Source organism: Equus asinus, chromosome 7, assembly GCF_041296235.1.
Source record: "Equus asinus isolate D_3611 breed Donkey chromosome 7, EquAss-T2T_v2, whole genome shotgun sequence".
Classification (NCBI taxonomy): Eukaryota; Metazoa; Chordata; class Mammalia; order Perissodactyla; family Equidae; genus Equus; species Equus asinus.
This window is the reverse complement of record NC_091796.1, coordinates 74,324,659-74,345,284: the sequence shown is the minus strand read 5'-3', so window position 1 is coordinate 74,345,284 and position 20,626 is coordinate 74,324,659. Positions and strand designations below refer to the sequence as shown.

Genomic DNA, 20,626 nt, shown 5'->3' with positions numbered 1-20,626 from the left:
GAAATGGGGATGATAAGAGCCCCTTCAGTACAGACAGCACGCCCAGGGCGGAGCAGGAACTAGTGAAGTTGTTATTATCCAGGGCTGGGTAACAGACAGGTAGGTCTCGGCACTAACAACACATCCTTAATCAACTCTCACTTTTTAACCAACCTGGGCCTCAGGTTCCCCAGCTGTAAAATAGGAGAGGAGGGGTTCCTGTAGATGCCTTCTGGAAGCCCCTCCCAGAGCTGTCATAGGTGACTCTATGACCCTGAGGAATTCGTTCAGAAGCTGTGTCCTTCCCTGACCCTGAGACAGTCGTGTCCTTGGGTTCAGTCCACCCAGGGATGCCTCAGGCAGCAGTCCAGGGTCCCAGGAAAACAGGGCAGCCATATTCCCAGGCCAACTGGCAGCACACAGAGCCTGTCCTGGGGGACACAACAAAGCTATCTGAAATTCCAAAAATGAATTCGGGGGCCCAGCAACCCAAAGGGGTTTATTACTTATAAGGAGAATCTACCAGGATAGGGAAACTAGCATTTACTGAGCACCTGCTATGGGCCAGGCATTGTTAGGACTCATACAGTCTTCACAACCACCCCGTGATATTGAGGTTCCATTTTGCAGACGGGGAAATAGACTCTCAGAGAGGTTAAGTCATTTGTCCAAGGCAGGATTTTAACTCCAAGACCTGCTCCTTCTTAGCAACCACCTTACTCGAGCTCAAAGGTGGTGGTGAGGGCTGGAGGAAGGACCCCGAGCTGGGCTTTGTAAAATGGCTCTGCAGCCGGCTTTGTAGGGTCATGTTCTCTGTTGACCTTCCAGTCCTCCTCCCTGTGTGCCCTACTGGTTCTCCACCTGCCTGCCCTCAAAAGAGAGGGAGGGAGAAGGGAGACGGAGGAGGAAGAGAAGTTTAATGGTCCTCAGCGTTCATTACTGTGAAAGTGCAATGTGCTTCCCATTTGTCAGTGAAGGAGTCACGTCAGCGCACATCAGCTTATGAGCTTCTTGTTCTCCACAAACGTAGCAGTTGAGATGAGCCGTGATTTGCACAAATGTGTTTCTTTAAAAAGTGCTAGTACAGGGGCCAGCTCTGTGGCCCAGTGGTGAAGTTCACGAGCTCCACTTTGGCTGCCTGGGGTTTCACTGGTTCGGATCCTGGGCGCGGACATGGCACTGCTCATCAGGCCATGCTGAGGCAGTGTCCCACATGCCACCACTAGAAGGACCCACAACTAAAAATACACAACTATGTATCGGGGGTCTTTGGCAGGGAGAAGAAAAAAAAAAAGATTGGCAACAGATGTTAGCTCAGGTGCCAATCTTTAAATAAATAAATAAATAAATAAAGTGCTAGTACAGTACACAGGGCATATAGCAGCAACAGAACAAAAAACAACCACCAAAACAAAACCCTGCTCCATTCACTTCACAGCTCTGTAGTGAGAATCTAATATGCTAATGCTGTGGAAATCTTTGAAAAGTTAAGTTTACACTGTTGGTCTTAGACTCAATAATTCTACTTCTAGAAATGGATCTCAAGGTAAGATCAGAATTATAGGCAAATTTATGCACAAGAATGTTTATCACATAGCTATTTAAATTGTGGGTAGGGGCTGGCCCCACGGCCGAGTGGTTAAGTTCATACGTTCCACTTCGGCGGCCCAGGATTTCGCCAGTTTGGATCCTGGGTATGGACCTAGCACCATTCATCAAGCCTTGGAGTGGTGGTGTCCCACATAGCAGAGCTAGAAGGACCTACAACTAGAATATACAACTACATACTGGGGGGCTTTGGGGAGAAGAAGGGAGAAAAAACCACACTGGCAACAGATGTTAGCTCAGGGCCAATCTTTCTTTAAAAAAAAAAATTGTGGATAAATTTTCCAGTATTATAAGGTCCACCAATAAAGGGAGTACGTATGTATATGATAGGATACCATATAGCTATTCAAAATTATTTTCAAGAAATATTTGAGGATATCAGGATACTCATGATATGGTATTGAGCTTAAAAGCAAGACAAAAATGGATTATATAGTGTAATCCAATTTTAGCTATAAATGTGAATATGTGAATAGAAAAGAGACTAGAAATACATAAAATGTTAATAATAGTTAACTTTTGGTAGTGAAATTACATGCAGATGATTTTAATTTCCAATTTTTTTTTTTTTACAGTAAAATGTGTTACTATTTATCAGGCAAAAATGATGGAATAGAAAAAATGGAAAAGCTATAGGAATTGATTACAGAGATGCTGTATCAGGACTGTGGGTGACCTGCCTGTCTGCATCTTTGCAGGTCCTGGAACAACCTGTACTGTGTGCTCAGGAACAGCGAACTGACCTTCTACAAGGATGCCAAGAACCTGGCCCTGGGGGTGCCCTACCATGGGGAGGAGCCCCTGGCCCTGAGACATGCCATCTGTGAGATTGCTGCCAACTACAAGAAGAAGAAGCACGTCTTCAAGCTGAGGTGAGGCCCCTCCTGTGCACCGCCCCTTCCCTGGGGGCTGGATTTGGCATTAGTGGCCCATTACAAAGAACCAGCTCCAGGCCTGGGTTTCTCCTCAGGGATTTTTCAAATCAAACAGGCCGATGGTCCAGATTTTTACCTTTCTCAGAAGGTGCTGGGCTTCTGGGGGCTTAGGAGGCTGTGGGATCAGAGCCAGCCCTGTGTTCAGGCAGAGGGCTCCAGAGGTGGCCACATGACAGGAGACCCTTTGTCCCCCTAGGCTGAGCAATGGCAGCGAGTGGCTCTTCCATGGCAAGGATGAGGTAAGTGTAAGAGTCCGAGCCCAGACCGTACCAACAAAGGGGCTGGTGGAGGATACCCAAGCCACCTGATCTCAAGGCTCCCCCAGAACAGGCAGTCCCAGGGGTCCCCATCCTTTGAGGGGCCCTGACCTTCCCGCCCTGCAGGAGGAGATGCTGTCCTGGCTGCAGGGTGTGAGCACAGCCATCAACGAGTCGCAGAGCATCCGCGTCAAGGCACAGAGCCTCCCCCTGCCCTCCCTCGCCGGTCCTGACGCCAGCCTTGGCAAGAAGGACAAGGAGAAGAGATTCAGCTTCTTCCCCAAAAAGAAGTAGCTCCTCGCGGCGCCCACGGGGGGCGGGGCGCAGGCATGTGGAGGCAGCTCGGCTTCCTGCGCCCCTCCGCTCCCCACAGAGGCCAGGCCCAGGGACGGAGCAGGAAAGGTCTCGGGACACATGCCCTCCTCTCCCCCGCCCCACCTCCCGAGCCGAGGGCGTGCCAGTCCGAGACCCCCTAAAGGCTGGAGGAAAAGATGGGGTTCCTCAGACGCTGTCCACTCCCAAAGCAAGTCTTGCTTGGGGTCACCTTCCTCTTGGCCACAGCCAGGGAAAGGGAAAGGGAAGAGGACACTGGAAATGCCTGACCTGCCGCTTAGGGGCATGAGGAAGGAGCCTTCAGGTGGGCCCACAGATACCTAGCTCTGGGCCAGGGGCTGCCGGGGACTGAGGGGACACAACAGGCCTCCTCTCCACTGGGCTTCCTTAGAACTGGGGCTCTCACCTCAGGGGGCACCACGTCCTTTCCTCCCTCCTCCACTCACCAAAAAAATGGGGGGGGAGGTGCACCGTCCACCATCAGTGGGTCCTAACTGCAAGGGGCCTCTGGCACCCCTTTGCTCCCACCACAGGTGGTAGAAGGATCAGTAAGCTCTCAGCCGCCTCTTTTAAAACTACCGTCAGAGCTCAGGGCCCAGACCTGAAGGAGGTAGCAGGTCACACTGCCCAAGGCTCTGCCTCTCCACTCTGGGACCCTCCCCTACTCCCAAGAGCAGCCAAACCAGCAATAGCCGACTTGGACCCAGGACCCCTTAGGGAGACAGTGGACCCCTAGATGCAAGATGGATACCCCAGCACCTGGAGTAAAACCTCCCAAAGCCAAATGCCAAAGGCATCCTGTCTGTAGCTGGTACCATCTGAGGGTACTGGCTGGACAAATAGCAAAGTTTATGACCTGCCACCTTGGAGTGGCAAACGTGGCCACATCTAGCTATTGCCACCCATGTAACACAACTCCTGGACAGCTGGAACAATGCCGGGGCCAGAGCCATGAAGGTGTGGCACCCCTTGATCAGCTTCTCCTGAAGGTCTTGGCCTTGGGTATGGGGGAGGAGGGGTGCGGATCACATGGGTACAGAGGTCTTCAGACATGTACCACCCCCCAGCCCCAAGCACATCCAAAAGGGGCCCTGCAACCTCTATCCCCAGGGACAGGCTTCCCCATGCTACTGCGGCCAGAATTCTGGAGGGAAGCGACCATTTGTTCCACAAGGATCTTCCCCCACCACTCTGAATGCAATACAGCTCCAGCTCAGCATCTTAACTGGGGTTAGGTCCAAAAGGGGTCAAGTTGGGGTGGCAGACATTTTCCCCTGGGGAGACCATAAAGGTCCCTGAGGCCTGCAGTTGCTCTTCCCATCACCTTCCCATGAGAGGGAGCCGTAGGCACACTGAGGTGATTCCTCGGGAAGTGGTGAGGCTCCAAAAGAAACCACAGCGGTAGGCATCCAGAGTTACTAGGCCTTCCAAGGAGCCCTTAGCGCAGGCTCAGCTCGGAGGTCAACCCACGTCAAGGTGAAGCCAACTCCTGGAGACGAGAACCATTTTTCTCCAATGGAGCCTGACACCCCCAGATCAGGTGGTCCCACCTCTGGAGCCAGGGTCTTCATTTAGCCTCTGCATCTAACCCTACGGCCCTCTTTGCACCTACAGGGAATGTAGTGTATACTATTCACCAGCCTCTTTCTAGACCTGGGGAAACCAAAGGGGCAGTGAGGTGACTGTCCTCACCAGGCAATAAAGAAGGCCTTTGATGCATCCGAGGGCATGTCCTGCTCCAGGGTAGATAGTACGGTCCTTGCTGAAGAGCAAACGGTCGCAGGTGTCTCCCTCAACTGTTCCGCTAGGCCAGGCTTTAGGGAGCCAAGGGACAAGGGGCCACCCTCTCCCCTCCATGTGTGCCAAAGTTGCACCCGAAGTGAGGACTTTCCAGCAACTCCACAGACCCAAGAATGAAAGGGCCCAAAGGAAGAGTTAGGATTTCCCCAAGCCAGGGCCCTGGGCTGGGCAAGGGCAGCCAGCTGCATGTGACCCACTACCTGTTGCCAGCTCCCCATGCATCCCCCCGCCCCCCCATCACACAGGCCCCAAGACGCTCAACCAACCGGACTGAGACCACAGGCGCCCAACGTGGGGAGACTCTGTGCCACACGGGGGCTAAGTGCTCTGCCAAAGTTTCTCTTTGTCCTCCTTACATTTTCTATTTTGCAGTCTGCAGCAGTATTCCCAAACAGGCCGACACAGCTCCAGTCCACACCAGCATACCAGACTTCCTCCCCAGGGCAGTTTAGAGGAAGCTCCTTCTGGGCATGGTCAGGCAGTCCTTCCCTCTCCCCTTCCCCTTTGTCCCCTGGCCTCAACTCACTCTGGCTGAGGTGGGTGTGGAGGGTCCATGGGCTTCCCACCGCCTCCAGCACCCATAACAGGCAGCCTGTGGAAGGCTCTGCTTCCCCACCCCGCCACTCCTCCTTCCTGCCTATTGGAGGGCAACTGGGGTCCCCGAGGCTGGTCCTGGCTCTCCCACCTCCCTTCAGTGGAGGGAGCAGAGATCCAGAGGACCACAGGGCTCAGTCCCTTGGACAAGCAAGCTCAGGGAGGATGCAAGGGAGGAGGTGGCTGCAGAGGACTGCAACTCTGTAGGGCACAGACCATGCAATCTGGGGCTGGCCCTGGGGCCGGCCGGGCCTGTCCTCCACCTGCTCAAATGTGCTTCCACCAACCAGAGGAAACCCAGTTACTAGTTTTTCTAATAAATCAATAACGCTACATATTTCTCTCAGTTTCTTATTCCACTAGCCTTGTTTCCCTTTGAACTAGGCCAAGGAAGGCTAGTTGAGCGAGCAAGGAGGGAATCTGTGCTCACAGGACCACCACAGAGACAGAAGGCCAGCCAGACTCTCTGGCTTGTCCGCAGGAGTCTCACAGGACCTGTCTGCCAGCACCCAGGCCCCACGTCTCAGCTGAGACCCTGGGAAAGCTTGCTCTTTCATGTAGTTAGCCATCTTGAAGGCCTGCCGCAGGCCTTTTCCCACGGAGCTCAGGACGGAGAGCTCGGGCCTCAGTGGACATCAGAATCCCCAGAATCCCCACGCCTGGGATTCATCTCCCGAGGGGCAATGTCAGTTGGTCGTGCTGGATAGAATCTAAGCATCGCCATTTTTTTGAAAGGTTCCCTTGAGGCCCTGATGATTCTTTCTAACGGGCAGTCAGTGAGAACCACTGAGCTGGTCCAAGGTTCTCAGACACACCTAGGTGGTTGTGTAAGGATCACCCAGGGGAGGTGTTCACTGCCACTTCCCAGGCCCCACCCCCCAAAGAGTCTGAGTCAAGCAGTTTGAGAAGCAGTGACTCATCCATCTCCTTCAATTTATAGATGAGGACAAAGCAAGCGTTTAGGTGACCCAGCTAGTTAATGGCAGGGCTAGGACCAGAAGCTGGGTCTCTGGACTCTCACTCCAGTGCGTTTGTGGTTCCTCAGTGTTGTAACTCGAGACGTGCCTGGGAGCCAGCTCTCTCCTCAGGGACTCTGGACATGGCCACAGAACATTCAGGGCAGCTGGCGGAACAGAGGCTGGCTCTGCTGTCTCCTTCTGCTCAGAAGAGGCCTCCAAGTGCCTCCGATCCTCCCTTGACCTCACCAGACTCAGTGGACCTATCTTCAGGTTGAGTCCGTGCCCCCAGGTCAGAAGACTCGCATGGCCCTGACCCAGCAGACATGTGGGTCCACCTGTAGGACAGCTCTGCCACCTAGTCCCGCAGCTGCACTCCTCCAGGCCCCAGCCAGAAGAGACGGGGTGAAACAAGGCTGGTCCACCCAGGAGAAAGAGCAGAAAACCCAAACAAACAAAAAGAGAGGTATTCCTACCCCCTATGAATCAAAGACACTATTGAGAATGGGATGAAAACTGAGGATCCGTCCCAGAAAAAATGCACCTCTACTCCTCACTCAATATTGCAGCCACCTTAAGACATTTCTAGACTCCAAGTTTAGAATCCTTGCCTCCTGACGTCTCCTGGGAACTAGAGAGGGAGAGAAGAGTAAAAGGCACCAGACACTGGAGACTTCTGCCTATTAGAAAAATGTTCCATTCACCCTTCCCCCTTTTTTTCAGTCCAACTTTGGCCCTTGGGGAAAAGAGCTAAAGGCTGGCATGGAGCTCCCCCCACCCCATCCCAGACAGGACACCAGGCTGAGGGTAGAGAAGTCCCTGGGAGTAGAAATAGCAGAGAACAAGTTCCCTCCCACACCTCCTGATGCCCCAGCCTCCCCCACGAGCACCTGGGTTGCCTTAGGCTTCGTGAGCACAGACGACAAATGAGTAAATGTGGAAGCAACAGCAGCCATGTCCTGCCTTCCCTAAGACATCCCTGGACACGGTCAACTCTCCCCAGCCCTGCCAGACCCCAGGAAGGAGGCCACACACAGGGCGGTTGGTCAGCAGTGGTTATTGCACCATTGGCAAGTAATGAAATGTGTGTACATTAGCGACAACCACAAGGTCAGCAAGACAACCCAAAAAAGTACCTACACTGAGTCTATTACATTCTTCCCGGGAGGGGTATCAACAACAGAAGCACACATACGCACATGCGCACACTAACATACCACAGAATGGAAAGCAATAAATTATACGCCTCATTCCTCCTGGATCCGAAGAGGCACAGTCAGAGAGCAAAGCCTCCCCAGGCCCCCTCCTGCGTCCCCGCTGGGTGGGGACCTCGGTCTGGCAGTGGTCGGGAGACGCCGGAGGCCTGAGCAAGGCCTTCTCTCCCTGGGAAGAGGCGAGCTTAAATATTTGGCTTCTTACAAGAGAAAAACTATATACAAGGGAAGTGGCCACACTGGCCTCAGAGGAAGGGAGGGCTCGCCTGGGCCTGTGGAAAGTCGCCGGGAGCCCAGGGCGGTGCCCAGGCACTCACAGACAGCAGGGAAGGCACGCCGAGCACACCGGCACATCCCTCCCAGGAGAGCAGGGCGAACAGCCTCCAAGGGCTGGTGGGCGCCCGGGTGGGAAGCATGCCAGGTCCTCTCTGTCCCCAGCACGGCTCCTCTGTCCCCCAGGACTCAGAGTCAACCTACGGAGTTCAAGGCCTGGAATTTCTCCCGCAGGTTTCTCACTCTCCCCTGCTGGCTGGGGTCCGCTGGGTCCCTGGGACCCTCTTCCTTTGGCCGATACTCTGCAGACTCCTGGAAATCCTGGCCCTGCCCCACCCTGGCCGCTGGCAGGCTTGGTCCGTGCCCACCGCCGTCCTCCAGCCCCACAGGGGGCTGGGGCAGGGGCCCCTTCTCCATGACAATCACCCGCCGGTTGTTGTCCAGGGTGAGGTCTGCGGTCACGTACAGGGCCCCCTCTCCGGCCGGCCCGCCTGGGGGCAGCGCCCCAGGAGGCTGCGGCTGGGCGGCCTCCAGGCCTGCGCGGGCCCTCTGGGAGCTCAGGCTGCTGCAGCGGCCCGCCCTGCCCGGCAGAGGCGGCTCCACTATGCTCTCGGGCACCGAGCGGCTGCGGTAGACGGGCGGGCCGCGGGGCCGGCTGCCCTCAGCCTGGAGTGCCTCGTCGTAGGAGGCGTACTTGGAGCAGAGCTCCCGCACGTCAGGCCAGTGGAAGGTCTCAGTATTGAAGGGGCTGAGGGGGCTTCTCGAGGAGGGCCGGACACCAGAGGAGGGGGTCCTTGGGCTGGCAGCAGAGGGGCTGCAGGAGAAGCGCCGTGGCGACGTCCCCCCGGCAGAGCAGGGCTTGGGCGGGCTGGGCTCCTGGCCTGTCGTCAGCTGCTCGGGGTTGAGGAGGGACAGCACCGGCTTTCTCCTACCTGTGAGGAGAGAGAGCGGCCTGAATCACTGGGCGGGAGCGGGGCGGGCTCGACTGTCTCCCATTCACTTTCCAGGCAAGGTGGTGGGTGGGATTTGGGGTGTGACGGAAGAGAAATCTCATTGACCATCCACGGCCCCGTTTATCAAAAGGAAACAGGAAGAATGAAGAAAAGGCGGGGGACAAAGGGAGACAACGGGAGTCAAAGGAAGAGATGAGAGCTTCTGCTATCCTGGAAAAGAGGGGCACATGGCCACGCTTCCTCCGAGGCCTCTGCTCCACAGGAAGGGCTCAGCCAGGCTGCACGCTCGGCCTTGGGGCATTAGACCAGCTGCCAGGGCACACCCCCGCCCTCAGTGTGGGGTCCAGCCCTCTCTTTGGTTTCTTAGGGGTCACTTTCCCACAGGAGCCAACTGGCTCCTAAAAGGCTCTTCTGCCCCAGATTTGAGGGAAGGGCCCACCCCCTGCCCCCATCACTGTACCTGAGCCACCTGACGGCGCTCCAGCCTCCTCCTGCAGGCGGGGAACGGTGGCAGCCGCCTTCTCCCACTGCAGTGGCGGTCTGGCCGTCACTGACTTGCTCTTGATCCGGAGACTGTACTGGCGGGCCAGCTGGTAGACTTTGTTCTTGACTCGCTCGCTCACGCGGCTGTCCATCACGTGGGAGAGCTGCACAATGCGGGGGTGCAATGGGGCCACCAGCTCCCCCTGGGTGCCATTGCTCAGCTCCTTCACCAGCTCCTTCAGCTCCCGCGCCAGGTGGGCCGGGCTGGGCCGCTCAGTCGGGGAGACACTCTCCGGTGAGGCAGTGGCTGACTCCTCGGTGATGGCCCCCAGCTCATGCTCCTCCAGGATGAAGAGTGGCTCGTGCAGGTCAAAGCCATTGGCCTGGCCTTGGCCTGGCCCCTTCCGAGGGCTCCCCCCAGAAGACTCCATTCCCTCCCAGATCTTAACAATTTCCGAAGATGGGCGGAACTCAGCATCTGTGATAGGAGCTGGCTCCCCAGCGCCCGCCTCGCCTGGTCCTGGGAGGTCAAACAGGGCCCACGAAGCCGGCCGGGAGCCTGCCTGTCTCTTGTGGCCCAGCGGAGCCACTGGCTCTGGGTCCGGCTTGGGAAGGCTGTTGAACCTGGAGACAGAGTTTCTCACCAGCCCTTTGGGGATGTAGGAAAGGCTCTCCCGGCGCCGGATGCTAAAACCCGCATCATGATGCTCTGCGTTTTCGTAGTAGCTCTTGATTTTGTCCAGCAACAGCCGGTCTCGGGTGGAGAGCATAGATTCCTTCTTCTTGCAGGAAGACTTGTCTGGCTCCACTGGGCAGCCTGGGCTTGGGGGCTGTGTCCCATTGACAGAAGGGCCACTCTCCATGGCCGCCCCCACAGTAGTGTCCACTTCCTGGGGGAGCTGAGAGCCGAGGGGGTCTGAGGTGCTACCACCTCGGGCCAGGCCCTTCTCGCTGCCCTCTAGGCTGAGCACACTGCTGCTCCGGCTGGTGAGTCTCGGGGTCCCGAAGCCACTTGACTTGCTGTCCTCCAGCGCCAGGCTGCTCCGCCGAGAGAAGCTGCTGACAAACCGCTCAGCAATGACACTGGCCTGGTCCAACACAGAGGGGGGCAGGAGGCTCTCGGGCTCCTGGGCAGCCCCCATTTCCTCCTCCTCCTCCTCACTGCTCAGGGCCTTAAGGTCCTCAGTGCTCTCAGCCACCACGAAGTCCACTATGCCACCTGGGTGGTCCAGCCCCAGCAGCTCCTGATGGACGTCAAGCTGTGCATCCAGGACTCCTGGAGACTCTGAGTCTGAGGGCATCTCCTCGGTGCTGGGACCTTCCACAGTGGCAAACACCTCCTGCTCTGTCCCAGACTCAGGGTCTGGCTCAACCTGGGACAGCACAGACAGCTCATGAGCCAAAAACCTCCCTCATGATGGATGAGGGGATGAGGGGCAGCACAGCCTGCTCAAAGTCTAGTGAGAGGGCTGTGGTTTAGGACCGAATGCAACCAATGAGCTCAACTCAAGAGTGGGCAACAGGAGCTCAGGGAGAAGAGCGTGATGATGTCCCTGAGTCACCCTGCAGCTGGGGTGCTGGGCCCATGTCCCTAGGATGGAGTAGAGTAGTGGCACCTGTCAATGGCAGCCTGGGAGCTATAGGGACAAGGTGGGAACATACACACCAGGCACAGGTGTGGCACCAGGACTCCCCTGCCTGATGGAGTGGCAGCTCCCTAAAGCCCTAGAGGCTTCCCACATGGGGGTTGTTCTGGGTTCAAACCCAGGCCTGAGCAACATGAGAGGCCACTCCAACTTCCTGGAGGGGCCAGGGCCTCCTGCATGGATCAGGGTCCAGAGGGCGATGGGACCACATGCTAGAATCCTGTCAGGGCAAAGTTGGGGATTTGGCTCCTACCAGCCAGCCTCCGGCCCTGTGCACGACTCTGCATGTGCCCAGGAGTTGGGCGAGGAAGGAAGCAAATCTGAGAACTCCCTCTTGACCACCTTGAAGGTCATTTAACCCATAAAACTGGCCAGCATAGGCAACTTTCCAGAGGGGTCTTTAGAGAGAAGACAAGAGCCAACCCTCCGTGCTCTGAGGAGTCAGAGCTGACTCTGAGTATTCTAGTCTAGAATGTGCAGAGCAGGACCCACGACCTCGGCCTGCACTGTCCAACATAGTAGCCACCACCACACGTGGCTTCCAAGCACCTGAAAAGTGGCTAGTCCAACTGAGAACAGTTGTAAGGGTAAAATGCACACCAGACTGCAAAAACCTCATTAGAAAAAAGTATAAAACATCTCATTAGTAGCTTTTTATATTGATCACATGTTGAAATGATAATAGTTTAGATATACTGGGTTAAATAATTTTTTAACATGGCTACTAGAAAATTCAAAGTTGCACATGTAGCTCACATTCTATTATCATTGGACGTCAGACTCTTATCCAATGTCATCAGGTTTCTCAGTCTTGTCCTGGCTGCGAGGCCCACCCTGTGGTCTAGGCCTCATGAACTTTCTCTTGTACCTTTGAGAAAGCAAAGGACTCTGTTCCACACGACCCACAGGCAGTGTCGGGTGGCAGGAAGAGGAAGGTGGGCATCTGAGTCACAGACCCAAGTGTGAACTCAGCTCTGCCCCTCAGGAGCTGCCTGATGTCAGGCATATTCTCCCTGGTAAAGCCGTTGCAGGGAATGGAAGGAAGAAATAAACCATCAGACATGTAGGAGGTGTCCAGTAGACATCACCACCCTGCCCCTTTGCTCAGGCGGGCACAGGCATGATCTGAAAGTCTGGCGTGCTGGCAGGGGCAGGGCCTTATGCCTCCACAAGGCAGCAAGGGGATCTAAAATCTGGCCACTGCCACTAACTGTGCCCCTTGGCAAGGGAGACTACGCAAAGGAAGGGGACCTTCTTCTAATCCACAGAAAGGGCCGTCTGCTCCGATGTGCCCATAGGCCAGACAGGCCTCCTGAAGGGACGAGGGTCCTTGGGAGCGGGGAATTCCTGTCCCCACAGGCCCAAAGGGAGAGCTCATACCTGAAAGCCCTGCCTGCAGACCTGAAGATCTGCTCCCGGCACCTCTGCACCATCCCCTTCCACTGCTGGCCACTCACCTCTGGCAAGGAGGAGGCCGACTCAAAGCTCATGCGCTTCTCAGCACGGGTTGGAGAGCGACCGCTGGGGCTTCTGCAGCTCTTGGAGCCTTCAGACTCCCTGCGCCCCTTTGCCTGCAGCAAGTAGAGGGCAGTCGTCAGCTCCGGGGACGACTGGGAGCTGGTCCCTTCTGCATCCCACATGGGCAGCACCTCCTGAGCCCCAAGGGGGCTGGGCTGCACTAAGAGCTAGCCCTGGATGTGAGCCACTCCAGAGTCAACCTGAACTGCCAGGTGTGGGGACACAGAAATCCCTGCCAGGCATGCAGCCTTGGAAAAGTAAACTTGCTAGACCCTTCCAGCCCCTCTGTGTGCTGGCTTCCCACCTTCTCCACCACTCCCACTCCATTAGTCATGCTGATCGAGTAGTATACTGGTTAGAGTCCAGTACTGGAACAGCGCATGCCAGGGGCTCACCAGGGTGTGACAGTGAGCAACGGATTAAGAAGTGCTGGTTGTAGGAGTAAAGGAACAAGGACAGAGGAGAGGGGAGGGCAGCGGAGGGGACAATTGGACGGGCATGCACATGCCAGGGAACATGCAAGGAGGAGGGGAGATCAAAGAGACACCTCACCATAGCGCCCCGGGAGAAAAGTAAAGCGTTGGCCCGATAGTGCCAGCAGTGGAGGGCGGCCAGCAGGGAGCTGGCAAAGTCGGCTACCTGCTCCGCCACTGCCAGGCTCTCCTCCTCCTCCTCCTCCGAGCCTGGGGGCTCCGGCCTGGCCCCCTTCTCGCTGCCTTCATGCCCTGCCAGGTCCTCCAGAGAGACCTGAAAGGCCTGCTCCTCCTCCTCCTCCTCCTCCTCCTCCTCCTCCTCCTCCTCCACCACCTCCTCCTCCTCTTCCTCCTGCTCCTCCTGGGCAGCCCCTTCAGCCTCCGGCTGCAGGCCCCGAGGATGGGCGGGCTGCCCAAAGTCCAGGAGAGTGCCGGCACTGCCCGCATGCTGTTCAGAGCACAAGATCCCCTCGTGACTGGCCTCTGGGAAACCCCCCTCTCCTCCTGCCAGCGGTTGGGGGTGGGAGGCTTCACAGAGAAAGCCACATCTAGACACCAACCCCTGGTCTCCACTGGGGCCCAGTGAGGACGGGGGTTCTCAAGGTGGGAAGCTGGGACCTGGGAAAGCTGGGACTGGTGCCTGGTCAGGAACCCAGACCCAGGGAGGCCTGCCTGCCCCAGAGAGCGGGAGAAATGAGGGAGGATCCAGGCCGGGCAGGCCACCACCACGGTGGTGTTCTGGGAAAAGGGTACAGAAGGGTCCCTGGGGCAAGGGCCACAGCTTATTCAACTCTGTGACCCTGATGACAGAATCCAGTACACAGTAGGCACTTGATAACTATTTGTTAAATGAATGAAAAGACAATGGGGGCTGAAGGGGCAGGGGTCTGACCAGGCAGTCCCACCCACCTTGTCCAGCCAATCCCCTCCATCCACTGGCCTTACCTTCATTCCCGCTGCTCTGGCTGCAGCCACCACCACCAGGTCCCAGCACATGGGCGAGAGGAAGGGGAAGAGAGATCAGTAAGCAGAAGGAGGAGCCTCTTTACAGAGGCCTGAGGCCCAGAGCCCCCCGGAAAAGGCCTCACGGGGGCTCCTACTCCTAGAACCCTCACCCAGTCTCCCGGGCTTTTAAAGGAATGACCGACAGAACAGGAGCTGGGAAGCAGAACAGCACAGGCCTGTGCCTGTCACTCACTCCTGCTGTTATCCAAGGACAGGGTGTGAGGCATGTGTGTTGGGGAAGGTTCAAGCCCCCTCCCCATTTAGCAAGGGGTGAGGCCCAGTTCCAGGGACGAATAGAGGCAGAGTCCCCTCTAAAGTGTCCTCGACACCTCCACCCGAGGGTTACTGTTTTCCCTTCCTGCCTGCACTCTAGAGCTCCCCGGGAACAGCTGTCCAGCCCTCCCACTCACCTTTCTCACTGAGTTGCCTGAGCAGGTGTCTGGTTGGCTCTGAGGAGGAAAAAGAGAATGGGCAGAGTCAGCGCAGGCCATTCCTGGCCCTGATCCCACGCTCAAAGCACCACCAGCCCATCACCAGCTCAAAGTCCACTCCGGCGTGGCCCCTGCAGCCCTAGGGCCTCAGCGAGGCTGCCCTAGCATCTACCCCACAGGGCCCAGGCCACTCCCGCCAGCCCCTGCCGGCCATCCCCCAGGAGCAGCACTGCCCGCCATCCCCGCATTAGCACACGGTACCCAGGGCCCTCGATTCTGTAGCCAGAGCCCCACGCTGCCCCCTTGAGACCAACTAGCCACGTCTCTGGTCTCTGGAGGTCCCTGGTGCCACCTCAAGCCCCACCCTCGCCACAAGAGCACATCAGCACATTAGCTACACCTAACACCAAGCCCCCTGACAGCACCGGGCTGGAAAGCAGAGGTCGCACCCGACTTTCTGCGGCCCTTAAGGCCTGGCACTACGAGGCCTCGCTGCCTGCTGGGGAGTGTTGCCCGGCTGTACAGGGGCTGATGAGGCTCTGGGGACAGGATACAAAACACATCCATTAGGCTGATGGTGTCACCACCTTGTACCCCAGCCTTTCTGGGGACAGGCCTGAGACAGGGAGGCAAGGATACGAGGATATTGTCTCAAGAGCCCTCTCTACAGAGCCTGGGCCTTAGCCCATACGGCCCTTGACCAACTGGCATTAAGTGGGAGGCCCACTATAGACATGGAGCCAGAAAGAAAGTCTATTGAGGTCTCTTAGCTGTTCCCGGGCAGAGGAGCATATTGAAGAACTATTTTCTACTAACATGTGCGTGTACACACACACTCTCTCTCTCTCTCTATCTGCATCAGTATAAGTAAACATCCAATTGTTTTTAAAGTGAGAAATATAAAATGCTCTACTCCTTCATTTTAAAACTGGTAATCAAGAATATTTAGTCAGTGACAAATAACGACAGGAGCACTGACTTAGCCATTTAGCGCACTAGCGGCCCATCAGCTCTCTGGAAGCAGAAGCAGGAAAGCCCAGAGGCAGAGTGGACGGCTGAGAGCGCACACTCACGCGCCTGTAGGGGGCTGCGTCCTCCCTCTCAGCAACTTCCTGGCCTGCTTTTACACACATTTCTCACAAGTTCAGTCAACTGATCTCTCACAGATAGAAGGGGGAAGAAGGGCGACCAGGCAAGCACGTCAAGGCCAATGAGAACCAACACTCTTCAGGAAAGACAGACACAACACCTCAAAGGCAGCTGTCTCTATGGCAACCCCCAGCCCCTCCTCCCCCAGGTCACACGGCACAGGGATGTGATGTACCGACGCTAGAAGAGGACAAGTTCAGCTGTGGTCAGCATCCTCATTTTAAAAGGCTCAGGAGTATGAAGCACATTTTAGAAAGATGTCTGTTTCATAATGGTTAAAACTAAAACATGAAAACAAAACCCAACTCTTTTAGTGTTTCCGTGCTAAAATCGCAGCCATGTGGAAACTTTAGCTCTAAGATGGCCCATTTCCCGAGCTCTCTGACAGCTGTGGCTGAGCTGCTGCTGTTAGCACAGGTGGTCCTGCTATTACCACCTCCACCACCGTCACTGACTGGATGCTTCACCGGGCCAGGAGTTTCCAACTCAAAGCTATGGCAAATTAAGGGGGAATGTTAGAGAGAGAAGAGGAGAATTCGAGGAGAAGAAAGGAAACGAAGGGAAACAAAGAGGGCTGGAGACTTACCAAGTAACACCCCCAATCTGGGCCTTTTAACACATGGCACTGTAAAACTTGAGCGACCATGGCAAGTTGGCCTGGGGTTCAAGAGCAACACCAAACAAAACAAAACACAGACGCTTTCCAGAGACCGCTCTGCTCCATCTTCCAGAAGACCAAAGCCCACAGGTCAATCCACACTGTCGTTTTGGGGACCCGTAGGTCAGGGCCAACCAAAGACCAACACACTGTGGAGACCCAAGCAAGGGCACTGTTCCCGGTCACTCTACAACCTTTCTCTCCAGGGGACTCTCAGGCAGTTCTCACCCCAACTCCCATCTCGCGAATTTGGCAGGTACCCAGCTGAAGCTAAATCTGTCCCTGGGCCTCAGACGAAGGGCAGAGTGAAAACACACACATTCGTCACCACGGGAGAGAAGAATAAAAGCAAGGTTTTCTCTTTTTCAATAGACGATTCATTCCAATAAATCCAAGTACGTGGTAGCAGGCCCAGGCATGGACAAAAACCCAGAAGAGGAAAATGGAACTCTTTCCTGAGACCCAAAGTAAATATTTCCCGTCTGGATTTGGTGCCACTTGACGTCTAACTCGTTTCCCCCATGTCCTGCCTCTTCTCTATTCCAGAACTGGACTGGGGACCATCCATGATGTCTGAGCATCACTCCTGGCTGACTCCCAGTATTCCGAGTGGCTAAGGAGGAAGGTTTTGATCACAGGGGAGCCAAGAAGGGGTGCCAAGGCCTGAGCAAACAAGCACCCCTAGGGTCCCTGGTGGGCAATAAGGGCCAGAGGTGGCTGGTGGAGGCAGCAGGAGCACAGAGAGAGGATGGCCCGCACACGCCCATCAATCTCCCTCCTGCCCTTTCCCAGGATTTCTGGAAAGGTGAGGGCAGCCCAGATGCTGGCTCTAGATGATCTCCTGCCTGGTCAAGAGTCCTGTGAAGAGACCTCCTGCCCACAGAGCCCTGCCCTTACCTGACTGCCGGCGGCCCTGCTGCATGTGGGTAGACACCTCATCCTGGGAGGACCAAGCCTTCTTCAGCCGCTCTGGGCTATGCCGGTACCGATTGGGATCTGCACCCAGGAGAGACAATCAGGCCTTTGGGGTAACCACCAGCCTTGGCCTAGACACTGCCCACTGCTGACCGCACCTCTCCCACCACCCCAGCTCCAGGGGCCAGAAGCCTCCAGAGCTCCCTCCTCTTCCATCAGAGCTTCAGGCACAGAGTCCCACTGTGCAGCATCATGCCCCTAGTCTTGCAGTAGACCCCCAGCCCTTGACAATAGGAGCCTCTCCATCCTCCCTGCTCCCCAGAATATAAGTATCAGGCAAAGCTTCCCCAGAAGGCAGCCTGATGCAGAGATGTGCACAATTATGGACAAAGCAGGCAGAAAGGCTCCACTTACAGTAGGAATCCATTTCCAGGATGGCTTCCTTGGCCTGGAAGGAAAGGAAACCCACCTAGTTACTATGGGACTCACTCTTGCTGCACTGGGACACCCCACAGAGCTGCACTGAGGCCCATGGCATCCTCTGAACTGACCCCTGCTGTCCAGTGGATCCAAGGTCCAGAAGGTGAGGCCCCAGTGGTACCCTGGAGCTGCCTCTGAGGGACACTGGCTCCCTGCGCCCCATCAGGAGTCCGGCCGTGGCACCCTGGCACTCACCTTCTGGGGGATGGTGGTATGGTGATTCTCCAGGATGAGCCTCTTGATGTGGTGAGTCCAGCTCCGTTTCTCCTCCACTGTTTTGGCCTGGAAGGACCCAAGAGAGAGGGAGCCAGGGTTACTATCACAGGCCCGAAGCAATCCGGGGGGACCATGCTTCCGCCAAGGTGGGCAGAGGGGGAAGGAGGGGCTGTGCTGGGGCCCTGTGAGGACACCTTGACTCCTTAGCACAAGCCTAAAGGGATGTCCATCAGGATCCCGACCTTCCAGAGAGAGACCTGAGGTTCACACAGCTAAGCAAGTGGAGGAGGAGGTTCTGTCCCCAGCCCAAGCATCCCACCTGCTCCTCACCTGGATGCTGTACTGCTGCTTGCTGTGCTTGTAGTGGGTGACGGTGAAGCACAGGGAATCTCTGGTGCTTTCAATCAGCATTAGGGAGGAGCACTGGGGCAGAGGGGGAGAGCAGTCAAGACTGGGCGGTACCCAGGGCAGGGGTTCCAGCCCTTGAGACCATCTGGGGTGGCAGGGAGAGTACTCTCGAAGGATGGAGTTGCATCCACATTGACCGGGGGCCGATGAAGAGGGCCAGGAGAGGGGCCTGGGCCACTGGGAGGGAGGGACAGAGGGAAGAGGGCAGAGGAGACGGCAGCAGCCTGGTTACCGGGATGTGACCCTTGTAGACAAAGTGATCGCCCCGCTTCTTGGTGATAAGCAGCGCTTTGTCAAAGAGGAAGAAGGTCCTCTCGTTGCGCACGCGGTGTACACGGAACGTGCCCTCCAGGACGAGCTCCCCATAGATGGTCAGGTCTGGCCCCTTCCAGTTGATAAGCAGCGACTGAATCTCCTGCAGCAGAGAAGTCCCGACCCCCAGGGTCAGGCTGCTCATGACCCTACAGGGACCGCATGGGGCCTCAGGAGGCTCCCGTAGACCCAGCCACCACCTAGGTCCCCCAGGGACATGCTGTCACAAGGGTCCCTCCAGAGAAGCCCGCCCCACACAGCCACCACCCCTGAGCTCAACACAGCAAGGCAGCCACACTCCCTCTCCCAAGCCCCATGGCCCCTGCCGATCACCCCTGTGTGTCCCTCCAGCCACCAGCCCCGGAGCACCTGGAGCCGGACTGCATGCTCGTGCCTCCTCTTCATGTCGTTGATGTACCAGGCCACACAGGTCATGGTGTCAATGGCATCCTCTACCACCTCAAAGCCATCCTCTTCTTCATCAAAATGTTTTGCAATTTCCTGTGTGGAATACAGGCATAGGGAACCCAGGCTCAAGGGCCCTGAACACCCCCCTCCCCCACCACCTACATACTCGGGAGGCCCCTTGGGCTACCTGGAGCAGCAGGTGGTACTTGAGGATGCGCTGCACAGGCTTCAGCAGGTAGGAGCCCAAGGGCAGTGAGTGCTGCAGCAGCTCTTGCCGGTCCCGGAAGAACTTAGCCTGCTGCTTGTCCCGCATGCACTCCGTCAGGGCTGCCACCGAGCTGCGGGCGGAAGGGGCTGTCACTGACTAGGGAGGCCTGGATGGGGCGATGGGTTCTCCAGACTCACCAATGGCTCTGCCACCCCTCTCCACCCAATTACTCACTTGGGGTAGTTGTTGCAGTACTGGGTGTAGATATCAAACTCCTGGCTCTAAGAAGAGACCAAAAATAGTGACTTCAGTTGACTGGGTTATACCAAAGACAGGCTCCTGGCCCCCGGAGCACACTCTGCCCCTCTCCCCCGAGTGTCTGCAGCTGCATCTTTGTGCCCACCTGTGTAGGACATCCCATCTCCCCAGCAGCCCCTGGCTCCACCCCAGAACGCCCTTCTCATTTGAAGCAGGGTGCTTGGCACTTCCCCTGGAAAGGGGTCCCCAGCACTCAGATGTCCTCTTAAGCTGGGAGTTTCTGTCCCTCTGAGCCAGCAAGGCAGGACAAGGGGGCAAGGACTCAGCCCTTCTTACCCTTTCCACAAAGCAGCTGGCCACAGCCACGGGGTCACTATTGCAGCTGTCCAGGTCTCTGAGTAGCTGGCTGGGTGAGGGGAGAGTGCTCATCAGACCCCAGATGACTCAGCCTCTATGGCCAGCAACACACCCCCTCCCCAAGCTCCTGGTGCCCAGACACACAGCCAGCCCTGGTGTCACGCCAAAGAGTGGGGCTTCCACCCTCAGGGTGAGCCCTGCCATGTCAGCAACCACATGCTGTGCTCAGCAAGGGGAGAGGGAGGAAACACCAGTACCCACCTCGGGAGGGCACACAGCTCCTCTGCAGGCAGAAGGAGTCAAACACACAAAAGCAGAGATTAAAGGGCGAAGAGGACGGAGAGGGGATTCACAAAGGAACCAAAGCCCCAGTTCAGAAGGATGAGGGAAAGGGTGAGAGACAGGGTAAGTCCTGCACCCTTGTTCATAGACGGGGGCACTACAGAAACCCCTAGAAGTGGTGCTTCCCCCTGCCTCCTCTTTTCTCAACCCCCACCATCAGCCTAAGTCTCACCTGGCCTGGCCTGCCCTCCCGGACTTCTCTGGCTCGCACGGCAGGAGGTTCCTCTGCCTTGTTGAAAGGCCTGGGGTAAGATTCTTCCTATCAATGATATCCCCTCAAACTCTGTTCCTTCCAACCAGTGCCCTTTCCCTGGGGAGTCTGTGGGCCCAGGCAGCACACCCGGGCCCCAGAGGAGCCCCTCCACCCTGAGGCAGCCCCTCGCCAGGCCTTGCTCTGTCTCCCCCATTGCCTCTTGCCTGGTTTGTACCACCCCTAATGGGTCACATCATCTCCAAG

At 56.6% G+C, this 20,626-nt stretch overlaps 2 protein-coding genes across 17 annotated transcripts in view; one reads left to right on the top strand and one right to left on the bottom strand.

Annotated features, from left to right (window-relative positions):
* The window catches only part of SPTB (spectrin beta, erythrocytic), a 114,082-nt gene extending 108,239 nt beyond the window's left edge, over positions 1 to 5,843 (top strand). For all 5 annotated transcript variants that reach the window (XM_070513783.1, XM_014862605.3, XM_044773758.2 and 2 more), the window contains 3 exons: positions 2,286 to 2,459; positions 2,719 to 2,761; positions 2,906 to 5,843. In XM_070513783.1, the coding sequence (XP_070369884.1) occupies positions 2,286 to 2,459; positions 2,719 to 2,761; positions 2,906 to 3,073 (385 nt within the window). In that variant the 3' untranslated portion in view covers positions 3,074 to 5,843. The remainder of the gene's footprint in view (positions 1 to 2,285; positions 2,460 to 2,718; positions 2,762 to 2,905) is intronic.
* Positions 5,844 to 7,500: 1,657 nt separating this feature from the next.
* PLEKHG3 (pleckstrin homology and RhoGEF domain containing G3) overlaps positions 7,501 to 20,626 on the bottom strand; it is a 61,895-nt gene continuing 48,769 nt past the window's right edge. For 5 of the 12 annotated variants that reach the window (XM_070513784.1, XM_070513789.1, XM_070513786.1 and 2 more), the window contains 15 exons: positions 19,807 to 19,876; positions 19,447 to 19,493; positions 19,192 to 19,342; positions 18,966 to 19,097; positions 18,517 to 18,699; positions 18,207 to 18,299; positions 17,856 to 17,942; positions 17,595 to 17,628; positions 17,163 to 17,261; positions 14,438 to 14,476; positions 13,968 to 13,987; positions 13,102 to 13,470; positions 12,489 to 12,602; positions 9,363 to 10,758; positions 7,501 to 8,881 (listed from right to left, as the gene is read on the bottom strand). In XM_070513784.1, the coding sequence (XP_070369885.1) occupies positions 8,145 to 8,881; positions 9,363 to 10,758; positions 12,489 to 12,602; positions 13,102 to 13,470; positions 13,968 to 13,987; positions 14,438 to 14,476; positions 17,163 to 17,261; positions 17,595 to 17,628; positions 17,856 to 17,942; positions 18,207 to 18,299; positions 18,517 to 18,699; positions 18,966 to 19,097; positions 19,192 to 19,342; positions 19,447 to 19,493; positions 19,807 to 19,876 (3,571 nt within the window). In that variant the 3' untranslated portion in view covers positions 7,501 to 8,144. The remainder of the gene's footprint in view (positions 8,882 to 9,362; positions 10,759 to 12,488; positions 12,603 to 13,101; positions 13,471 to 13,967; positions 13,988 to 14,437; positions 14,477 to 17,162; positions 17,262 to 17,594; positions 17,629 to 17,855; positions 17,943 to 18,206; positions 18,300 to 18,516; positions 18,700 to 18,965; positions 19,098 to 19,191; positions 19,343 to 19,446; positions 19,494 to 19,806; positions 19,877 to 20,626) is intronic. The other 7 variants (XM_070513785.1, XM_070513787.1, XM_070513793.1 and 4 more) reach the window with 2 other exon arrangements.